This window comes from Kwoniella bestiolae, chromosome 7, assembly GCF_000512585.2.
Source record: "Kwoniella bestiolae CBS 10118 chromosome 7, complete sequence".
Taxonomy (NCBI): Eukaryota; Fungi; Basidiomycota; class Tremellomycetes; order Tremellales; family Cryptococcaceae; genus Kwoniella; species Kwoniella bestiolae.
This window is the reverse complement of record NC_089247.1, coordinates 1,688,501-1,710,844: the sequence shown is the minus strand read 5'-3', so window position 1 is coordinate 1,710,844 and position 22,344 is coordinate 1,688,501. Positions and strand designations below refer to the sequence as shown.

At 46.5% G+C, this 22,344-nt stretch overlaps 7 protein-coding genes across 7 annotated transcripts; 4 read left to right on the top strand and 3 right to left on the bottom strand.

The window, feature by feature from the left end:
* Positions 1–333: 333 nt before the first annotated feature.
* Positions 334–1,518, top strand: I302_108549 (uncharacterized protein; the record flags this gene model as incomplete). Its single annotated transcript, XM_019193685.1, has 4 exons — positions 334–414; positions 542–811; positions 879–1,313; positions 1,423–1,518. 4 exons carry the CDS (start codon positions 334–336, stop codon positions 1,516–1,518), a joined length of 882 nt encoding a protein of 293 aa, XP_019043808.1.
* Positions 1,519–2,293: 775 nt separating this feature from the next.
* On the top strand, positions 2,294–5,259 carry I302_108548 (uncharacterized protein; the record flags this gene model as incomplete). Its single annotated transcript, XM_019193686.1, has 10 exons — positions 2,294–2,374; positions 2,520–2,804; positions 2,926–3,065; positions 3,146–3,323; positions 3,435–3,590; positions 3,720–3,815; positions 4,188–4,304; positions 4,445–4,723; positions 4,824–5,078; positions 5,188–5,259. The coding sequence occupies 10 exons, from the start codon at positions 2,294–2,296 to the stop codon at positions 5,257–5,259; spliced, it is 1,659 nt and encodes a 552-aa protein (XP_019043809.1).
* A 584-nt stretch (positions 5,260–5,843) lies between these two features.
* I302_108547 (uncharacterized protein) lies at positions 5,844–8,374 on the bottom strand (the record flags this gene model as incomplete). The annotated part of the gene is made up of 5 exons (XM_019193687.1): positions 5,844–6,579; positions 6,704–7,041; positions 7,176–7,550; positions 7,622–7,660; positions 7,730–8,374. The coding sequence occupies 5 exons, from the start codon at positions 8,372–8,374 to the stop codon at positions 5,844–5,846; spliced, it is 2,133 nt and encodes a 710-aa protein (XP_019043810.1).
* A 789-nt stretch (positions 8,375–9,163) lies between these two features.
* I302_108546 (uncharacterized protein) lies at positions 9,164–11,100 on the top strand (the record flags this gene model as incomplete). The annotated part of the gene is made up of 5 exons (XM_019193688.1): positions 9,164–9,346; positions 9,431–9,745; positions 9,819–10,598; positions 10,658–10,831; positions 10,930–11,100. The coding sequence occupies 5 exons, from the start codon at positions 9,164–9,166 to the stop codon at positions 11,098–11,100; spliced, it is 1,623 nt and encodes a 540-aa protein (XP_019043811.1).
* A 550-nt stretch (positions 11,101–11,650) lies between these two features.
* I302_108545 (uncharacterized protein) lies at positions 11,651–13,763 on the bottom strand (the record flags this gene model as incomplete). The annotated part of the gene is made up of 6 exons (XM_065870694.1): positions 11,651–11,886; positions 11,970–12,745; positions 12,841–12,930; positions 13,101–13,372; positions 13,435–13,506; positions 13,623–13,763. 6 exons carry the CDS (start codon positions 13,761–13,763, stop codon positions 11,651–11,653), a joined length of 1,587 nt encoding a protein of 528 aa, XP_065726766.1.
* Positions 13,764–14,098: 335 nt separating this feature from the next.
* On the bottom strand, positions 14,099–16,321 carry I302_108544 (uncharacterized protein; the record flags this gene model as incomplete). Its single annotated transcript, XM_019193690.1, has 10 exons — positions 14,099–14,382; positions 14,466–14,655; positions 14,727–14,846; positions 14,907–15,032; positions 15,100–15,270; positions 15,379–15,533; positions 15,598–15,762; positions 15,834–15,892; positions 15,960–16,079; positions 16,149–16,321. The coding sequence occupies 10 exons, from the start codon at positions 16,319–16,321 to the stop codon at positions 14,099–14,101; spliced, it is 1,563 nt and encodes a 520-aa protein (XP_019043813.1).
* An 838-nt stretch (positions 16,322–17,159) lies between these two features.
* On the top strand, positions 17,160–22,128 carry I302_108543 (uncharacterized protein; the record flags this gene model as incomplete). Its single annotated transcript, XM_019193691.1, has 14 exons — positions 17,160–17,226; positions 17,283–17,531; positions 17,603–17,617; positions 17,683–18,006; positions 18,140–18,473; positions 18,565–18,858; positions 18,937–19,263; positions 19,331–20,473; positions 20,534–20,912; positions 20,991–21,081; positions 21,154–21,228; positions 21,295–21,492; positions 21,557–21,672; positions 21,730–22,128. The coding sequence occupies 14 exons, from the start codon at positions 17,160–17,162 to the stop codon at positions 22,126–22,128; spliced, it is 4,011 nt and encodes a 1,336-aa protein (XP_019043814.1).
* Between the last annotated feature and the right edge of the window lie 216 nt (positions 22,129–22,344).

Genomic DNA, 22,344 nt, shown 5'->3' with positions numbered 1-22,344 from the left:
GAAGGAAGGAAGGAGGAGACTTTATATATATATATCAGTAAGTACTAGTAAGAGTAAGTAGATACGAGAACCTGATAGGGGTGAATGATAACTCCGAGAACCCGCCAAATCAACTCAAGCTATGGTGTTCTCTCTTGTTTACTATCTAGTAGAAGAGGGTCAGTGCGTGATTGATTGATCGATTGATATTGATTGGGAAGAGGTCAGTGCGAGAGTGGGGGAAGTGGATGTACAATTATTATTTCTTCTTTCCCTTTTTTGCCTTCTTCTGTTCAATTTGAATACCCATGGAGAGCAAAATCAGTATCACCAAGTCAGCATAATCCAATCAGAATGAGTACATTCGCTGGTCAAGCGTTCTGGGTGGTAAGATCCAATGAGGATAAGAAGGTAAAACTTGAACAAATCATACGGGTAGGCGCAGATTTCATGTGGCAAAAGAAGGTTCAGCTGCTCTCTTACAGGATTATCCTCACTTTGAGGAAATAGTGGGCGTATATAGAATGATCATAGCTAATGTTGCTACGACCTGTGGTAACAGGATCATGGCCGCCTAATCGCACCCACCCTTCATTTAGCCAACCGAGTCATCTTCCTTGAACCGGACCAGATCATCAAGAATCAAATCGCCGATACCTTCAAGGCGTTCGAAGAAGCGAACCAGATGAACGAGCTTTCTGGCAACTGTGTTTCACTTGCGGAACGATGGATTACTGAATCTATCATCCAAGGCAGAATAATCGGTGTCGAGAAGTACCTGGTGAAGAGGGAAGAGCTGTTCAATATGGCTTTTTGGATGGGTATACAAAGTGTGGGTCCTGTCAATTGGGGTCGAGGTAGGGTATGAACCGCGCTGACTTGTTTGAACTTTCAACCAGAACATCAACAACGATTCCAAAGTCGAAGTCACCGCTGCTCCCAATAGATTAGAAGAGAAAGATGAGGAGGATCATATCACCCCTGGTAGCTTGGACAAGGTCGTTATTGATCTCACATCGGATGATAAGCCAACTAACGATCTGACCAAAACACAAGAAAAAGCCCCATTGGAGGAGGGAGAGATCGGAGAACAGATTGTCGTAAACTTGGGTCCGAGGAAATACAAAGCCAGCCGATCCGATCTTCAAGTTTCGAAGTTGATTCACCACGTATATGGAGGTGAAACCATAACGAGCTCATCCACCGCATCAGACATATCATCTGAGTCTTCTTCATCACTCACATCTCTCTCGGACTTGAACTCGGAGTTTGGAGATGGACATGATACTTATGGAAGTGTCAAGCACCACCATTCACAAGTGAAAAAAGTCAAAGTAAGTATCCAACTTGACTAGTCATGTGTGTCGGATTTGTTCTGCTCGATGTATTCTTCGGTTTTGGAATCAAACTCAGGAAAGCTAAACTAAAGGTTCTGTATTGCAGCCTCCCAAATCCACCAAACGATATAGCGATCAAAAGACTGTCCAACCGCAGGATCAAGAGGCTTTCAACGCTCTGGTCAAAGATCTAAAGTATTGAGTCAGAAATGGTTTCCCAGGAAAGACAAAAGACAGGCGGGTTGCAAAAGTATCTCTCAGAACAGAAAGTTGTAAGTAGGGTCCTGCAACGTCCGATGCCACAAACACGCAAGGGAAAGGCTTGACTTGTTCCATTGTCATTGTCAGATGTGGCTTTACGTGAAATACCGATCTCTCGTCCGAGAGCAGGTTCCACAGCTGCCCAAGAAAGGAGATGGCGGTCCGGGCAACAGCTGGAGAGCGTATATTGATAGGGTGAATAAGTTGGCCCGTGAGTGAAGGGTAGAGGTCAATGAAGAATAAGAATTGGCATTTGAATGAGGTTGTCGTGTGGATCTGCGAGAAGAGAAGAGAAATACGTTGAAACCTTTTTATACGGTGGAGAAACAGCGCAGCCTGTCACTCTGTAATGGACCAGCTTCCGACGTGGAATCGATGGGTGAAGATGGATGTATCAGTCACGATTCTTCATCGCTTGTGCAAATGATCTTGTGCCATAGACAGTATGATATCTAAATCATCCAAGACGACCTTCATCACCGTAACTAGAATGCAAGAGATCAACAATGAATCTTAATGTGTACCGTACTCGTACATCAAGGATCAAAAGAGGTAGCGCTAGAGTGGGGGAGAGAGGGGAAGGGAAAGTGGGGGGAATGAATCATCAATCATCAATCATCAACAAACCTCGCTGCTTGTGTAAACTGCCTGTCACAGAAACACTTCCATAGTAGTATCATCACCTCCAATATACAACGCATTGCCTCATCCTCGAGATGACCATATTCTTTGGTCAGTCATTCTGGATTGTCGGGTTTGAAGAGGAGAGAAGGTTGGAGATGGAGCAGACCATCCGAGTGAGTGCTGGACTCCTCCTTCTTCGACGGCGTTGCTCTTCCTTCAAGATTCACGCATAACCTCTTGATCCAAGCTTAGACAGTCGGAGGTAGCTTCTGATAGAAAACGGATAATGGGCTGATCACGATATGATCCTCATTCAAGACGCACGGCGGACGGGTCTCCCCCTTCATCCAACTCGCAACCCGGACTATCTTCCTTCGACCCGTTGCTCCTTCCGATAAGGGACGCATCGGCGAAACGTTCAAATCACTCGAAGAAGCCAATGAGATGAACAAACTCTCCGGGAACTGCATTTCACTGGCGGAGTATTGGATAGGGCGATGTATCGAAGATGGTAGGATGGTGGAGCTCGAGAGGTATTTGGTGAAGAGGGAGGATCTTTTCAATTTGGCAATTTGGGAGGAGATTTCTGGCGATGAGGTGAATGTGAGTGTTCCACCTGTCTTCACGAAGTGTCATGTCGATCGACACGCACGGCACACCGAAGATCAGTAGTGCAATGTGGAGTCCAGCATATAATAAGGTGACGGTATGTATGGCATACCAGAACCAGGATAGACCGGGACCCTCAGCTTCGACCCCTCTCATCGCCCAGAAAGTAGGACAGACAGACGATCGCGCCCCAAGTGGTAGAGGGATCCATGGTCTTGGAGTCAAGGAAGAGGAAGCAGACGATGATGAAACAGTGTAATTTGGGTGGGGGATGCTCAATCCAATCTCTCAGCTTCCACGAGAATCACCCACGTCGAGGACGATGGTGCTACAAGCCCAGTTGCACAGCAACATCAACCTCTTGAGATCCTACCTCCGGACTCCGAGTCGGCCTCGGATACCTGCTTGTCGCCTCCTCCTTCGCCAGTGTATATCGATGAAGAAGAAGAAGGTATGGAGGAAGATCTGGTGACAAGTTCAGCTGCGGACAAAAACAGAGCGAGGAAGTTGCAAGTGAGTCAAGCCAAAACAACCAATCAACATTGTTGTGTGTTCTTCTCTCCCCTTACATAGGTCTGCTATGTTGACTTGCTTACTGACGAATATGGATACCCGCTCGGTCAGAGATCACTATACCAGAAAAGATATTTCAATCGCCAAACCATCAGCCCAGAGGATATACCAGCTTTGAACGCTCTCATCGAAGACTTGAGAGATAAAGTGAAAAATGGATTTCCAGGGGGAGGGGGATTGGAAAAGTATTTGAGAGGGCGAAGATTGGTGAGTTTTGGGATGACATGAACTCTTGATCTGTACAGTGTCATATATTCCATCTTTCTCTGTTCTGCAAGGTTGTACATTTCTGGAACCACGATTGATCTGAGCTGATTCTTGTCGAGCGACTTGCAGCTCACTCTGTATGGCAAGTACAGACCATTCATCCGTCAACAGGTTCCTGAATTAACCTCTCGAAAGTCTATTGTCGGTCAAGGGAATGGTCAAGAAGTGAGAAAGTCGGGTCGGCGTAACGTGATGAATGACCATGGCAAGAAGAAGCAGAGTCTTAGGAGGGCAAAGTAAGGAGGAACCTTGTCTTATAAATGATCGGATGGTGATTTATATAGATAATCTACATGGGAGTCGCCATGTACATAAATCCCAGAAAGAGCTAGCAGGCCCTTGCCAGAAAGAAAGAAAGAAAGAGAGGCTGATTGACTGATTGGTTGATTAATTGTATGTGTACATATACTGTATATATGTGTGTAGGTGGGTCCATAGTCGTTATGTGTCGAGGATCAAGTGATGTAACAAAGTCACATTTACTTGACAACCGTCTTCCTTCTTACATCAACATAGTAGCTGATGATCAAATTTCAGTCAGGGGCTCAGATCGCTGAATACATCAACATGTCAGCATCTCTGTTCTCTGGTCAATCCTTTTGGATGGTTGGATATGATGAGGATGAAAAGGTAGACAAGGAACAGCTCATCCGTGTAAGTCAGAGTACAAGCCTTTCTTCTTCTTCGAACTCGCACTGTATCCTCTGATCGCCATCCATCGAGTTGTCAACACTGCAAGCACGCAATTTTGAACGCTAGCTTAAGGTCTCGCTGACTTGATGCATTCTCGACAGGATCACGGCGGAATCATCTCTCCAGCTATCCAACTCGCCACCAGCATCATCTTCCTCCAACCTGTCCATACCAACTTTGACCATCCCTTCATTGCATCAGCTTTCGACTCCCTCCTCATGTCGGAAAAGATGGACGCTCTTTCAGGGAACTGTCTGGCTCTGAGCGAGTACTGGGTCCGACACTCGATATTGCATGATGGAATGAGGGAGGTGGAAGAGTATTTGGTGAAGAAGGAGGATCTCTTCAATATGGCTTTTTGGGGGAGGTTTGGTGATGAGGTGTGTGGGATCGGCATCTGGTTCTACTCTCTACCTCTTATACACGTACCGAAGCGGAAGATCCCAAGCCATGCTGACTGGGTCGTTCCCTGATTGTCAGAATGTCGAAGCCGAAAACAGTGTACCACCCAGAGAGAACGTAGGGATCAAGATCAAGGAGGAAAGGAAGACTCTGAATTCACTGGACAGCGTTCATAGCGAGAAAAATGGTCAAAAGGAAAAGAAACAGAGGACGGTGGTCGATCCGGCAGATGAACAAGTATTGGAAGCTCTCATCTCGGATCTGAAGCGTAAGGTGAAGAGTGGTTTCCCTCCAGGAAAGGGAATGACCCAGTACATCAAGGAACAAAAGGTGGTAAGTTGCATGCACTCTAATCGAGAACGAAGAGCTTGACAGCGATCGAGTCGCTGACTTTACTCTTCGACCTGTCCTTGGTGCAGAAGACATTGCACGAGAAGTACAGTACCCTCATCCGAGAGCGAGTACCCGATTTACCTCGAGGTGGAACCAGGTCCCAGGCGAAGATAGAGGTTAATCCCACTCGGAATTCTTACGCTGATAGGATCAATCGAGAGTATGCAGGGCAGAGTAGGGAGCGAGATACAAAAGACTACCATATGTATATATTGGGTCAAGTGTTAGAAAGTTGTATGTATATATGTATGTATATATGGTCATGTGGATATGAAGGTCAACGCAGGAAGGCGCATGTGTGATAGATATTCAAACGATTGAAGAACAGAACGGGAAGATCAGCAACTTATTTGACTGAAAGATATGCATGTACAGTACTATACTAACTCAATACATCAACGTGTGTATGAACCAGTAAAGACACCCTATAAGAAACATGATTATATGAAAAATACAGATCACTAGACGGATTCCTCCCATAACGCAGAAATGGAAGAGAAAGGTATCATATAAGCTACACTACACTATATATTGGAAAATGAAATGGCGAGAAGCCACCACACAGAAAACTAAATCAGACGAAAACGAAGACGAACTAAGTTATCAATGAAGAAATCGGATGATCAACCAACCTAATATTATACGTGTGTCTATTTACACTATCCACAATGTCCCCTCGAGACTTATCTCTACTCTGAATATCGCTCACTGCCCATCAAACGTAATATCCACATTCCCCCAATCACCCAGCACAATCACCTGATTGTCATTCCCATTCCCATCACCATCATTCTGCAGCTGACTCATCGTCTTGTTCAACACCGCCTTCTCACCCCCCTCCATCCACTTCGTACCTGCCCAATAGGCGTATCCCGAGATGGTATCGCAACTCTCCTCCAGTCCTTGTTGAGTGTATCCCAGAACCGCGAACGTAGTGTTCGCCTTGACTTCTATTGGATCAATCAATAGACTTCTGTATCGATGTTTGCCCTGTGGATCTAGATCATTTATGGGTGATGGTGAGGGGATATTGATCTGACCCCATGTTGTCCTGGCTATGAAGGGTCCGACGTAATTTGGATGGAACTTTATAGCCATATTACCTTGTTGGGTACCTATGATAGCTGATAGATCGATAGAAGATGGTTGTGAGAGATATCGAACATCGACGTAACCCGAGGTGGTGAATAAGTTGGTAACGATATTTGGTCGAGAATCGTTCGTCTGCACGACTGAATTGCCAGATGTGGTAGAGTTGAGTAGGGCATGAACTTCATCCTCAAAGTCATCATCATCGCCAGATGTATCATTCGAATCTGTCGAAGGCATAGCAGAAGGTGTACGACGGAAGACTGTGTAGTCGGATGTGGGTGGGGCAATGGTGGTGCTGTTGTCGAAAAATCTGGAATCGAAGAGTATAACATCGGATTGGATTGAACCGCTATTATAACAAAGCAAGCAAGTTAGTTTGGATTTGAGATTGGGCCATATGCTCAGGATCGCGACAACGCCGGCAAGGGGAGAAACTGCGATCTCGACCTAAAAAGATTTATCTTAACACTTACTCAGTCACGTTGACGATCAAAGTCTCCGAAACATTCCAAGTACCCCTGACATTCCCTTCGAAGGCCACTATAGAACCTTTCTTGACTTGAGCGTAGGTAGCCTCGACCCCACCTCGATTTGTATCTAGATTGAGAGTATCGAACGACACGACGTTACTCAACTTGCCAAGACGGACGACCATATGTTCCGCATCAAGGGAGAAAGAGGGTATCTCAAGTGATGGTGTTTGAGCATTATATGCAGACGGTGGAAGACGAATGATGACGAGGTTGGTGGGGATCATGTTGGGGTTGAGCTTGAAGGGGTTGGCCATTTTGCCGTCGGTTTCTTTGGGGCTCTACGATTAATGAAAGATGGTCAGCTTCATATCGAGGTAAAGATGAAAACGCTCAGGAAGGGTGACTTCAGTCATACAATTGGCACAATGGCAATGGGATGGGAAGACATGACAATGCGAAGAGGTCTACTTACGTATATCCCCACTCCTACACCATCCTCACCCCTCGTCATCTTACAGACCCGCATCATGGTGTTCAAATCCTGTTGTCCAGAATATCTTACCACCACATCAATTAATATCTTCCCTTCTTCTCCCGACATCAATACCGCCTCTGGCCCATCTGAACCGACAATCTGTAGGGTTCCACTTGAACCGAAACCTCGTGCATTGACAAACAAGTCTTTCGGGGCGGTACCAGAGGATGTGAGAGGGAAGGAGAAGGATGCTAAAGATACGGTCGATCGTGGGAAAGGGGTGAAGAGAGTGGTGAATGGGGACGAAGTGAGGTTGAGGAGAGTGAAGTTGTTGCAATCTGTAAGGTTGCCTTCGGATGGGGATGGCGCGTCCTAGGAGCGAACAAGGTATTTATCAGTATATCAAAACGAGCGGCGAAGCAAGAGGATCACTGATAACTCACTCGAGGTTCCACATAGGTTAGGTTGAAAGATCCGTTACCCTGCGCAAATACAGAAAGTCAGTATGTCCTGACAACGAAGAAGATATTCTTAAAGAAAAAGATACTCACAGCCCAGGCAGCCACCCTCTTACCATCTGTATCCTGATCCATCCACGGTCTCTGCCAAGGTGCTATAGGTGGCTTTGCCGTCTCTCCTTTATTCATCCCAACCAACAATCCCACTACCAATCCTATACCTATCAAGACCAGAACTACAATAGCCTGTACCCATCTCTTCCACCTCTTCCACCACCGCTGCAACTTTGCTGGAGGTATTGGCAGGCATCCGCACTTCCTCTGTCTCTTGGTTGTAGATGCTGGATCGGGGTTTTCCCACAACTTCGATGTGGATGCGAAGGTAGATGTATTATTATCTCGATGAGTGAGATGAGGTAAGACTAGAGATGGTCGAGGTGTTAGGGTGGACGATGAAGATGCAGGTGAGTGATTATGTATCTGTTGTGGTTGAGTGGGAAGGTTATGTATGATCAAGTTGGGAGGTTGACGTGAAGCGTAATGATCTGAGAATATGTTTTCTTCGCTGCTGTGTATAGATCCTCGTGAACTCCTACGTCTCTCATACGGTGGTAATGATTCTCCATCCCATCTTGAGGTGGTCTCGTCGAACTCTGATGGTGCTTCTACTAATGAATGGGTCGATGCTGAGGGATCGAATATACGTGGATCCTTCTCTGGATCGGGTGGGATGATCATGGCGGGGATGTGAATGAGATTGAGAGTGGATTAGGAGAAGAGGCGGGCGCGAAGATGAGTATAGCGCGTAGGAGAGATGCAGGTATCGTATGTTGCTGTTGAATTTGAGTGAGAGTATTGGCTATTGACGATGAAGGGTTGTATACCAAGACATTATCCCTTTTCTATGCCAAGTTGAATTGAGAAATGAATTTGCCGTAAGGGTTGAATTGGAAGAAAGGGTAGGATGAGAGCAAGACAAAGGGATTTCACTGTAGGGAAGGAATATGAATTGGTGACCTGATGGATGATTATACAACGATGCTGATGCTAGTGCTGGTGTTAGTGCTGGTGCTAGTGCTGGTGCTGCTGGAGGTGATGAGGATGTCGAGTAGTATAATGATAGTAAAAATGATTGAATATGATGAATGGAGAGAGGAGAGACAGAGAGAGAGAGAAGGAAGAGTGCGGTGCATATCAAAGAAAAGCTCAAAGGGGAAAGAATCAAGGGAAATAAAAACATAGGCGCGCTACCTTCCGCGACATGAGAATGCAGGTCTGCGTGTGCCTAATTCCCAAAGTGGCAATTACCATAAAGTAGAGTGGTGGTCTGTGCGTTGATAACTTGTATATCGATAGCGAGCAGAGGGGGATGGGTGGCGACGAAGAACAAGAAGAGTAACGCTATACAGGTGGATCAGTTGTTTCTTCCTTCCTCTTCTCTCTCTTCTCTCTTCCTTCTCTTCTCCTCATCCGCATCCATTCGAGTGATATCATCTACTCACCCTTCACTACTGACCTTGATTCATCATGCTGAATCCACTTTACTACGGGAGTCTACCTTCCGAGAGCTCAAAGCGAGCTCAAGAGGAGCAAGAGAGTAACAAAGAGAAAGAGAATGATAGAATCTTCTTCGATATGGTCTTCTTCAATCAGTGCTTTTGGGTGGTAGGTAATCCACAAAGAGCGGAACTGATGAAAGGAGATATCATTGTGGGTATTATCCCATCTTCCTTCCTATAGTCTCTACCTGTAAGCTATTCTGAGTATACTATGTTGCTGATATTAAACGAGTAGAAAAATGGGGGAACAATGTCCCCTTCACTGCTCCGCGCCACCCGAGTGATCTTCCTCAAACCAGACGATCTCACCGAGTGCCTCAAAGCAGTCAACATCCTCAAATCAGTCATCGAATCTCACAAGGCAGATGGTAATGGTGCTCCATTGGCTGAAGGATGGGTCAACGATTGTTTGATTTTAGGTCGATCCATCGAGATGAGACCGTATTGGATTAATGAGCAGAACCTCTTCGATGATATCTATTGGGCGGGGATTGGTGGAGGGATAGAGAAGGGGAGGGATAAAGAAAAGATCACATCAGCTTTGAAGAAGGTGCGTGATCACTATGTGCATCAGCTTGAGAGCCAGATGCTGACTCTGCCTTCTGGGATTGGGATTGTAATAGAAGACACCTAAAAGGACAAAGACGGTACATTTCCCAAGCACTCCGACCTCTTCAAAAGATAAATCATCTCTGGTCCCATACTCCTCTTCCACTTCGATCGCTACATGTTCGGCCCCATCATCCCCAGCAAGTGTAGCTCGAAGTAACCAAGCACAGCGACCACCCATCCAACTGGGCCATAACACACCTCAAGCTGACTTGCGACCGGTTCAACAGACCATTAACGTCAGCGCAAGATCGTTCTCTGATGACACTTCCTCGACTCCGACCGGTGATAAGAGAATCAGCGATCCTAAATGGACAACTCAGCCTGTACATCCGGGTCAATCTACTCCAGAGACTTCATCATCACGAACACGAAGTCGATCGGAGTCGTACAAAAACGCTACCCAGGGCAGTACACACATCCTTCAATTCACCACGAAAGATAATATCCCTCCGGAGACGAACAGCATAGCTCATGCTCGTCAATTGGATAACCCTATCACCTTGAGGACACACAGTCAGGCCGGACGAGCAAACGATAACGTCAGCTCTCCCAACGTTCCGCCAAATGATAAAGACATCGATCCAATCCTTACAAACTCACGACCGATCACACCTCAAGAAGAACTACAAGTATCTCAGTCTCAACGATCAATCAGTCAGAGGGAAGGAAGGTCTTCCTCATCGATTTCTGATCCTCTTACCAGAGAAGGCTCGACTCACTTACTCGACGCGAATGACGATGACCATAACAAAGACCCCAGCTACACGGAAAAAGAGGAAGAACCTAAGAAGGTAAGTTTACTTATTCAGCGCAAAATATCATCATGATGTTCTAAATTGTTCATCGCCAGGTACTCTCGCAATCCAAATCAGCAGTGTACAACAGGAAATGGCGGAACCAAGCATCTGTTCAATCTCAGGACCAAGTTGCCTATGATGCTTTGGTAGATGATTTGAAAAGTAAAGTAGCAGATGGAGGATTCCCAAAGGGAGGGATGAAGTCTTATCTGATAGGTAGGGGGATTGTGAGTGATCTTACCCTTTCAAGACATTGCAATCATCTCGTTAGACCTAACCGGGTCAGAGTAGAAGGTAAACGAGGTTGATGGATTGTATCGCATAGCACTCGCTCTACACCAAATACGGGACTCTCATCCGATCGCAGGTGCCTGGTCTACCCGATTCTCGAGCGAACTTCAAGGCTGCGGCGGTGGGTGGGGTTAATCCGAAATGGCAGAAGTTCATTGACGAGCAGAAGAAAACAAGTAAAAATGGGGAGGAGGGGGAAGAATGATTGTGCCAAGCCAGATATAGCTCATCAGAATGAGGGGGAGCAACGCGAAAGAGGGCGAGGGATGGTAATTCACTGATTGGCGAAATTGTGTAAGTGTCCTGTTAGGGATGTCGCTGAATGGGTAATGGATGTCACCTGTATTGTAGATAGTATGTCGCACCCAAATCTCAGTATCATGTCTATCCGTTTGATCAATATCATATCCACTTTGTATAATCCTATCATAGTTGTAGTGTTAGTACCTGTATTGTCAATGATGCATACTAGTGTATATCCATCTGTCTCAACATGTATTGACTACCAACGAGGAAAGGAAACTCACAACAATTATCACTGGAAATACAAGTATCTCGGTCCCTCGATCACATTGTTGGGTGATGATATTCATAATCAGTTGATACAACTGTACATATCACTCATACATACATGTTTCATATATAACTGGATCCTATCGTGAGAATACGATGCGGTATGATTATTATCAGAACATCGTCCCAACCACTCAAGTCTTAGCGATATCTTGTTCTTTCGCCATAACGTGAACACCACACTAAATCAACATATCTCCAACCTCATCCTCCGACCCCGCCCCCTCACGTTCCTCTTTCACATCTACCACACCATCCGCTTTCGGCGCGTATACATCCTCATCATCATCTTCAAGCTCATCGATCTCTTCTTCACCGTCTTCTTCTTGTCTCTTGTCTATCTTTTGGGACGATAGGGACGAGCGAGGCGTGACAGTCAATTGCGCTACCACTTTCTGTTCCTTTGGTAGAGCTATTGCTATATCATCCGAAGCACCGATCAGTACCACACAATCCATCACTCATGGATAGAGGTATCAGCATGGTGATAACGACACTCACTCTGTGCTACATCATTTACCTTTGACCTCTTACTGGGTCTGGATCCGAACGAAAAGGTAGTCCAATCATCTTCGTCGTCTTGTTCATCACTCCTATTCGTAGTCTGTCCTTGTACCTCTAGGGTCGATGCAGGGCGTTTGCTATTAATTCTGTGATCATGAGAAGAATGAGGTATAGTCTGTGGTTGAGGCGGAAGGTTATGCTGCTGAGTGGTAGGTTGGGAATGTATCATCGAGGCATTTGTGGAACCCTCCAACACGCAAGGGTAGTGTGACGATGTAGCTTGCATATGTGATCGTGGTTGATGTTGAGAGACAGGGGCTAGATGGGATTTTTGTTGCTGTGGATGTTGATGATGCACAGGAAATCGGGTAGGTCCAGGGACATTCACATGCTGTACCTGTGATTCGGTAGGTGAAGGAACATTGAGACGATGAGTTGGTTGTGGCTGAGGTTGAGCTCGCCAGGCGTATGGCTGTTGAGCTTGATATCGATTCTCCTGCTGTTGGATAAGAGGGATCTGCGACTCCTCATGATTGTACCTCTGGTTCTGGTCGACCGTATAACTCCCACTCTCATTTATCATCTGATGCCTCATACCCCTCACTTGCCGATCATTCAGTGCATCCAACGTCCTACTACCCCCCCGTAGATACCCACCCACATACCCCTCTTCTTGCTCCTTCTCCTTCTCCTGAGGCTGAACCCTCCACTCCAGCCCTTCAATCGTATAATCAGGACTTCCCCTCATCGTCACTCCCACATCTGCGTACAACCTCACTATCAACCGTATCAGCTCCGAACCTTCCATAATGGTGTCTCGGTGGGGTATAGATGAGCGTTGGGATGGGATGAGAGTTCGGCTAAGAACGATCTGTACGCTTGATAGATGCTTAGTTGGGGGATGGAGGGGGGTGCGCGGGGTGGAATGGGAGTTGAGGGGCGGAATGTGAGTTGGATCCTGTTGGAGGGTTTGGAGATTAGCAATGCGTTTATGCCGAGGTCGGATCTGATTAGAAGGGGATACGATGTGGTACTCTCTTGCTATGTTCTTCCAGATATGTGAGAAGATTATGGAATATGGGAAGAGAACGTAGAAAACTAATGCAAGACGAAGACCAGGTAATATACCATAGCGTCGCTCTCCGAGGTTCCTTGATACTCCTCAACAGCGCTAGATTAGCCCTGATCCCAGATAACTGCTCCTCGGATAAAAACTTCTGCCTGACTTGTCCAGGAGTAAGTCGGAATGAGTTCCCTCGTAATTGTGCTGGTGGACCCGGGGGATCTTGGAGTTGTTGAGGAGTTGGAAGAGGTCGTGATGGAGGTTCGAATTGAGCATTGGAGATGGGCTCTCCCCGTATTTTGGCTAGTTTCTGCCTTGCTTTGATTAGGTCTTTTTGCTATTGATCGTCGAGATAAGTGATTGTATAGGTAAGGAGATATCGATGTAGAGGGTACTGACCATCTGTAGACCTATCTCTCTCCATCTCATTGCTTCTATCTCTGCTCCTGCACATCTCGTACATACGTTTGACTGGAACATCAGTACAACTCAATGAAGTCAGTGATGTCCTGACCTCTCACGGTGGTATAGTGAGAAACAACAGTAGACTGGCTATCTGGGGAGAAAGGGGGGAGGACAACGCTCACTGTATGTCGTACCAGCTCCAAATCGAATGTGATCCATGGCCAGCACTTCCCACATGATATACATTGTTTCGAGTCTGAAGAGGTGAACGTCCTCTCTTTGTACTTTTGAGGTTTTTGTTGGATGACCACTTTTGATGGCATCTCGGGGGCGTTGAGCGACGAGAGATCGGATTCAAAAGAGGGTGTAGGTGTCACTGGTGTGCATGAATAGCATAGGTGCAAGGTGGCAATGAGGTATATGGTATATAACGGACGAGGTGAAGAAGAAGAAGAAGAGGAAGAAAGAAAGACAATCAACGAATACGCGTAAATGAGGTTACAGTGGCGTATGGCAAATACTGTATCCTTATCGGAGTGGCATCCATATCTACTGATGGTGATGACCATACTTCAATAGCTACATCTATATTATATATGCATGCAATCGCAGGAAGAAAGGTAATGACCAAGCGGGAGACAGAGCACTAAAAACTCATCTACTGCGCCCCAGTGGCTCTCCCATCCACTCCGCCAACCATCGCGCTCTTAGCCAAGGAAGACTCCAAATCAGGCAACCTATCGTTTTCACTGCTATTCTTCTCATCTTCCACGACCTTGCCCTCCGATCCATCGGTCTCTTCATCCTGTTCGTACTTGGGTATGGACCATGTACGTAACATCACCAAGATGATGGGTATAGAAATGATCCAGATGGCGAAGAAGGCTGTGGTCACTTTGTAGCCTGCTTTGTAGTGGGGCGCTTGGGATGCGGGGAAGATGACTACGGGTGTCTCATTGTAAGTATTACATTCCTTAGTCGGCTTGGCGATGCATGGCGATATGATATGGGAATGGAGGACTCACGATTAGGTGCCCAAGCGTTGATAGTGTACGCAGCGGTATTCAAGAACCCTATGGTGATGGCTCTAGCTTCACCTGAGGAAGCCATTATCTCATTTACCCAGGCTAACATGATGGCTCCGATGGGTGTGGCAGTGAAGTTCAAAAAGAATCCAGCGAACTTGGTGGAGTTCTTAGCGGGCCATACGGATAACTATTGAAAACAAGAAAATCGATTAGTATGATATCAAGGCTGAATAGATGATAGGAGGGAGGTGAACTTACGATGATATTACCAATTAGAGGTGGGAAACCGCCAATGAACATTATAGGCCATCTTGTACCCAGAGCATCTGATGACCAAGCATACACTAATGACATTACAATAGACAAGGCGTATCCTCCCTATGAATATACCTTAGATCAGCAATGTGCTGTGTGAGCAGAGGTAATAGCGTAACTCACCGTGGGAATAACATTGATAGCTGTGACATCACCTTTCCAAGGAGGAGTAGCTTTCAACCACAAGTTCATGTATGCGTATGATCCAAGTCCGACCACGAAGCAGGTATAGGGGATGAAGAACGTCCACTATCGTACATAAACGCAAGATTAGCGCGGATGAGGAAAATAGGGGAAAGTGGCGAAGTAGACTTACAGGAACCCAAGATGTCATTGTCTTTTTGAAGATATCCAAAGTGAATCCCTTGGTCGGAGCACGCTTATATCTTTCCATCCTTGCTATGGCGATCTTTATATCTTGTTCTCGAAGGTACCACCTTGCTCTGGGGTTGGGCTTGGTGGGGATGTCGGGAATGAGGAAGTAGCCCTAAAGAGGGTTGTGGCGGTGTTAGCAAAATCGCTTGAAATCGGTTTTTTTGGTCGTAGGATGATCATTTCTGATTCATTTTTCTTCGTTCTTCGAGGGAACACTCACAGCGATCGCAATGGGCATACAGATGACACCATCCATCAGCATCAGATATTGCCACCCCATTAATCCACCCTTGCCGTTCAATCCAGAATGTACAGCGGCTTGAAGGTATCCCGAAAACATTGTTCCAACCGACGATGTAGCTTGAAACATGACCACTACCACGCGAGACGAGCGAAAATCAGTCTATGAGGTACTCCCAGAATGGCAGAGATCACTCACCTCGTTTACCCAGTTCAGCTGGCCCATACCATGATCCCAAGACCCATAGCATACCGGGATAAGCTGAGGCCTCTAACAGACCAATAATGAATCGAAGTCCGTACAGGGTGTGGACGTTCTTGGCTGCGGCGCAACACATGACAAGCGCTGTCCAGACCACTTCGCCTGTGAGATGGTACGGAAGACATTAGCCAGAACACCTTGTTATTCACTAAGATTGCGCACAAGAAACGTACAGGTAGGTAGCCAGATGGAAGGAGATATTCTGACGGTAGCCAAAGTACCAGGGAATTGGCTATACAACCAGTCAGATCAGTTGGGTCTCCTCACGATCAGGTAGGTTGATGATTTGGTCTGCTCACCCGATAACATAACCGACGGTGAACATTGTTAACAAGGTGTTATACTCGTTTCCTTTAAAGTTCAGATCCTCCTTCATTCCACTAGCATAGGCATTGGCGATGTTCGCTTGACTCAGGTATCTATCATCCATAGCATTATCAGTCACATCGATCGATCGCTCTCTCGACGGAAGACTTCACACCACTCACTTGACAAAGTAACCCAACATAGCAATAGTCATCAAACCGCAATCCAACCTCCTCACGAATGCTCTCTCCTCGGGATCCTGTATATCATCCCATATGATCCTCCTTATCTTGCCCCATAATGATCGTTTGGGTGCTGGTTCGACCGGTTGGTCGGGATAATATGGGTCGCTCATGTTGACGCGTTTTTGACTTCGTCCAAGCCTGAGTCAAGGGTTTTAGACCGAATCACGGATCGCGATAGATGTAGAGTCGATCTAAGTTTATGGAAGAGAGGGAAATGCAGTGGCTGGACAGTTCAGATCATCTATTATAACATATCTGATCATCAACTCCAGCAAAAGTCGGATCGCCGCTGACTGATAAAAAAAGTCGACCTCCAAAACAAAATTGGTAACTCACTGATAACGCCATCGATATTGTCATCAGATCATCATTTGCAACCTGCTATCCGGACTGCTTGTAACCTGTCACGAGCAGTTCTGTTGAGTGGGCGTAGTCTGCTCGAAGTAGGAGAGAGGCGAAAATATTACCAAATTGTGAAGGCGAAGAAAATATTTCACCGTTTTCGGCAAACAGTGGTTCACCCGATGATCGGGTAAATCTCTTTTGGGTGGTGGTGCCTTGGAAGATCCAGGATGAATTGCCAATTGAATATTTTGTTTTGGGTTACATTCCCATTTTTTATCATTGCAATAGATCCCGAAAGAGCCCGCGATGATGTGCTTTGAAGTATCCCGAAGATGGTTCATTTCGATGTTATCGCCATGAATCACTCCACTTAGTAAGCTAGAGCAGTAAGATTAACAGGCACATCACCAATGTTACTGGAGAAGACTTCGGGTCGGTGATGTAGCTTGGGACTTACTCCAGCGTCTATCAAATTATTTTCGCTATCCTATCCATCCCATCTCGACCATCTCCTGCCTTCGGTGTCAAGTTGTCGTAAAGAATCCTCTATCGTCTCCATACCATACATCGAAGGAGAAGAAGTGTTCAGAACAACCAACAATCATGGCCATCGCACCTACACCACAACCTACCAGCGAAGGCGTCCGAGTAGCTATCGACCGAGGAGGCAGTGAGTACCACTTAACTTGCTTCGGTCTGGACGGTATGTGCTGATGCAGTATGCAGCTTTCTGCGATGTATGGGCTTTCATACCATCCCATCTATACAGCCCACCTATACCGCTTGAACTATTGGGCAACGCAGATATAATACCAGGAGATGAAAGTGATGGAGGAGTTCAGGTGACATTCAAGTTGTTAAGTGTGGATCCGGCGAACTACGACGATGCGCCCAGTGAAGGTATCAGGAGGTTATTGCAGATCGTAAAGAAGGAAAAGGTGCCGAGGGGAGAGCTGTACGATACTTCGTTGATCGGTGAGTTAATATACCACCTGGTCATGATGGACGCTGAAATACTGACTCTTGGCCTTGCCAATTCCCTTCAGAGTCCGTACGAATGGGTGAGTATTGGAAAGGTATACTGTCACGACCGAGCTTGTAATGCTGATACCTGAATCTTATATAGGTACTACCGTTGCGACGAATGCCCTCTTGGAAAAGAAAGGTGAACCATTCGGTCTGATCTTAACGGAAGGTTTCAAGGATATGATAGAAATAGGAGATCAGACTCGACCGGACCTGTTTGATCTGTCGATATCTGGAAAAGTCAAGATGTTATACAAACCTGAGGATGTTGTCCAAGCCAAAGAGAGAGTGACGCTCGAAGGATGGTCGTTAGATCAGAGTGCACCTTCTGCGGAAGAGTTGATAGAGAGAGCTAGACAGGTTGGCGACGAGGATGTGATTATGGGTGTCAGTGGTGAGGCTGTAAGGATATTGAAGCCTCTAGGTGAGTCTATCATTTGATCACAGGTCTCCCACCCTTCGTCGATGTCTATATGGTCTTCAACAATCATCCGAGAGGACCCGTACCGCATGGGAACTTTCGGCTTAGTAGCTTAGCTGATCATGAACCTTGATAGACGTGAAGCAGATAACGAAAGACCTGCAAACCTTGTTCGACCGTGGTCTACGGGCCTTGGCGATCTGCCTTCTGCATTCCTACACCTACCCCCAGCATGAACGTCAGATAGGTGAAATTGCCAGTCAAATCGGTTTTACCCAGATATCCCTCTCGTCAGATCTTTCTCCAGCCATTAAGGTGTTACCGAGAGGTAACTCGGCAGTAATCGATGCGTACCTGTCGCCCGTACTCAGAGCGTATGTCGATGGATTCAACAGTCACTTCGAGGGGAAGAAGGCGGGAAAGAGAAGTGAATTCATGAAGTCGGATGGTGGCCTGGTATCTTCTGATAAGTGAGTTACAGGAATCTCATATCCTTATTTGATTCAATATCGTAATAGCTCCGACGGAAAGCGAAGTCCAATGCTTATACACATCGTGCAGGTTCTCTGGTCTCAGAGCCGTCTTATCTGGACCTGCAGGTGGCTTTGTCGGATCAGCACTCACAGCCTACAGTCAGGCGCGTGCCAGACCAGTGGTAGGATTCGATATGGGAGGAACGTCAACCGATGTCTCTAGATTCTCAGGAGAATTCGAATTGACGTTCGAAAGTGTTGTTGCCGGTGTGCCCATTGCTTGTCCCCAATTGTCGATAGAAACTGTGGCTGCGGGTGGTGGATCGAAATTGACTTATAAGAATGGGATGTTCGTGGTTGGTCCTGAGAGTGTTGGTGCGCAGTGAGTCGCGTCATGATCTCTTGAGTCCGATTTATATTGTCAGTCTACTGTACTGACTGATGTGGTGTCTTTACATAGCCCTGGACCAGCATGTTACAGAAAAGGAGGAGATTTAGCTATCACCGATGCCAACTTGATCCTCGGACGACTCATTCCATCTCAATTCCCTCGAATTTTCGGTCCAAATGCAGACGAACCACTAGACTTGCAAGCATCCAGGACCAAATTCGAAACTTTGACCAAAGACATCAACGCCTCTAGACCTGACAAAACACCTTATACCGTCGAAGAAGTCGCTGCTGGGTTCATCAAGGTAGCGAACGAAGGTATGAGTAGGCCGATGAGGCAGATAACGGAACAGAGGGGATTCGCCATGTCATCTCATGATTTGTGTTGTTTCGGAGGGTGGGTTGGACCATTCTCCCTTTACATGTCAATGTTCAGGTCAGGTGCTAATGGAGAATTTTGTCAGTGCCGGTGGTCAACACGCTTGCGCTATCGCCGCTGGACTGGGTATCGAAACAGTCGTCGTGCCTCGTTTCTCCTCTATCCTGTCGGCTTATGGAATAGCTTGCGCGTCTTTATCAGCCGAAGCTGCATTACCGCTATCAGCAGAAGTAGTAGAAGATTTTGCCAGTTCCAAGACATACCTCGAAGCTTCCAAGCGGATAGAATCCTTGAAATCGGATGTGCTTGGACAACTGCAAGAACAGGGTGCCAAGCAAGATGAGGTGGATTTCACCATCACTATCGCTGTCCAGTACGACGGTGCCGACACCATCCTTCAGATACCTTTCACCCCATCGCTCAAGGACGATTTCATCGAAGCTCACTTGAGGGAGACTTCTTTCTCGTCCAACCGAAAGGTCTTGATGTCGAATATACGAGTTCGAGGTATAGGAAAGACATTCAATGTCACACCTACAGACTATGCTGTTGGTCTAGAACAGATCGAATCCCAGTCATCGTCTCCCCCACAGGTCGTCAAGCCATCAACATTCAACAAGGCGTATTTCGATACACCCTCAGGTGTGCAAGAATTTCAGACACCAGTCTACGTATTGAGTCAAGTACCTGTCAACAGCCAGATAGCTGGTCCAGCAATCATTGTCGATTCGACACAAACCATCGTGGTCGAACCTTCTGCTCGAGCGGTCGTATTGAAAGAACACGTTATTATCCGATTAGAAGAATCCGCTTCCGCTTCTAAGAAAGACGAAGGGGAACTTTCGACAGATCCAATCATGTTAGCAGTATTTGCGAATCGATTCATGTCCATAGCCGAGCAGATGGGCCATACCCTCCAAAGAACGTCTATATCAGTATCAATCAAAGAGAGACTTGACTTCTCCTGTTCTATCCATGGTACCGACGGGGCATTAGTCGCCAACGCACCTCATATCCCTGTGCATCTGGGCAGTATGCAGTACGCTGTGCAAGCCCAGCATAATCACTGGTTAGGGAAGTTGAAACCTGGGGATGTCCTTTTGACGAATCACCCTCAGTGGGGCGGTACCCATCTACCCGATTTGACGACTGTCACTCCTGTTTTCGAACCTGGAAGCGATACCAAGGTTTTGTTCTATGTTGCAAGTCGAGGACATCATAGTGATATGTAAGTCATACAAAGAACCCATCCAGGTAATATAGCTAACTTTACGATATTGCTCATTAGTGGTGGAACCGGTGTCACATCGATGAACCCAATAGCGAAAGAACTATGGGAAGAAGGCGTGATAATCGATACCTTCAAGCTCGTCTCTCAAGGGAAATTCAACGAAGAGGGTGTCCGAGAGTTGTTCGGCAAGGTTGCTGAGAGACCAGGATGCAGCGCTACAAGAAGGATAGATCACAATATAACAGATCTGCAGGCTGCCATATCGGCGAATGTTAGAGGTATCAAATTGGTCAACAAGCTGTTCGAAGAGTTCGGCACGAAGACTGTTTTATTCTATATGAAGGAGATCCAGGTTATAGCTAGGGAGACTATCAAAGAATTCTTGAGGGACGTTTACGATAAGTTTGAGGGTAAACCTTTGCGAGCTAGTGATTATGTGAGTGCTTCGCCCGTCCTGTCTCATTGCTCGATCCTCGAGGGAGATAAGTGCTCATTGTCATCTGCTGTAACGTAGATGGACGATGGGACGGAGATCAAACTTGAAGTTAGGATCAATAGAGAGGAGGGTACTGCCGAATTCGACTGGAACGGTACGGGACCACAGGGTGGGTGGATGTCCTCACTACGCAGCAATATTTCACGAAGATCTCTGACAATTTATATTACTCTCCCATCAGTACTGGGCAATTGCAACATGCCTGTCGCTCTAACATACGCAGCCATCATCTATTGTTTGCGATCCATGATATCTCGTGAGGCTTAGTTGTTAACTTGATATTCCGTTCAGTCATAACGATACTGACAGTTCTTCCCCACAGCGGAGATCCCCATGCCTCTCAACCAAGGTGTTCTAGACCCCATCACCAACATAGTACCTGTGGGCTCATTCATCAATCCGACTGGCGTAGTAGCCATTTCAGGTTCCACAATCGCATCTCAGCGTCTGGTGGACATCATCTTGCAAGCCTTCAAGGCCGCTGCTTGTTCTCAAGGATGCGCATCTTCCACTGGCTTCGGTAAGTGTCATCTATCGATTAGCTCACTTTGAGACGACGACAGTTTACTTACCTGCTTCTCTAGGATCCGGCGGAAAGGATGCTTCCGGTAAAGTGACGCCTGGTTTTTCGTATGGTGAATCACTCGGTGGTGGTAGTGGTGCAGGTCCATCGTGGAATGGTGCAAATTGTGTCCATGTGGTGAATACATTTGCGGTTTTTATCTGATACCCGACGCTGACAGCACACCCTTTTTAGCACTGCACCAACACCAAATTGACCGATACCGAGATCTTCGAACAGCGATGCCCAATGCTGCTAGTTGAATCTGCCATCCGTCGAGACTCAGGTGGTAGAGGTAAATACAAGGGTGGTGACGGAATGTCAAAGCTCTTCGAAGCGAGAATGCCCTTAAACTTCTCTATCGTTTCTCAGAGAAGAGTCTTTCACCCTAGGGGTATGGAAGGCGGTCAAGATGGTCAAAGGGGTAAGAATACTGTATATAGATTGAATAGAAACTTAGAGATAGATGAGAACCCTCAAGGATATACGGAGATAGGAGTGGGTAGTAACGGTATAGCTAAGTTGAGTAATGGTGATAGAGTGAGGATAGAAACTCCCGGAGGAGGTGGATGGGGAGTGCCCGAAGGATTTTAACCATGGTGGCGATATGCTTTGGATCTGATACCGCATGTATCTCGCATTATAATCATTTCAAGCTGTATGCATAATCTATGACTGTATTTTGGATGGTCGAACCCCGTCTTCTATTATCTGTCTCTCCTGTAGCAGGATTCCCAAAGAAAGGTGTGATCCGTGCTGATGCACCGGATAACCCGACGATTTCATTAAAGAGTCGTTCACGCATCCTTT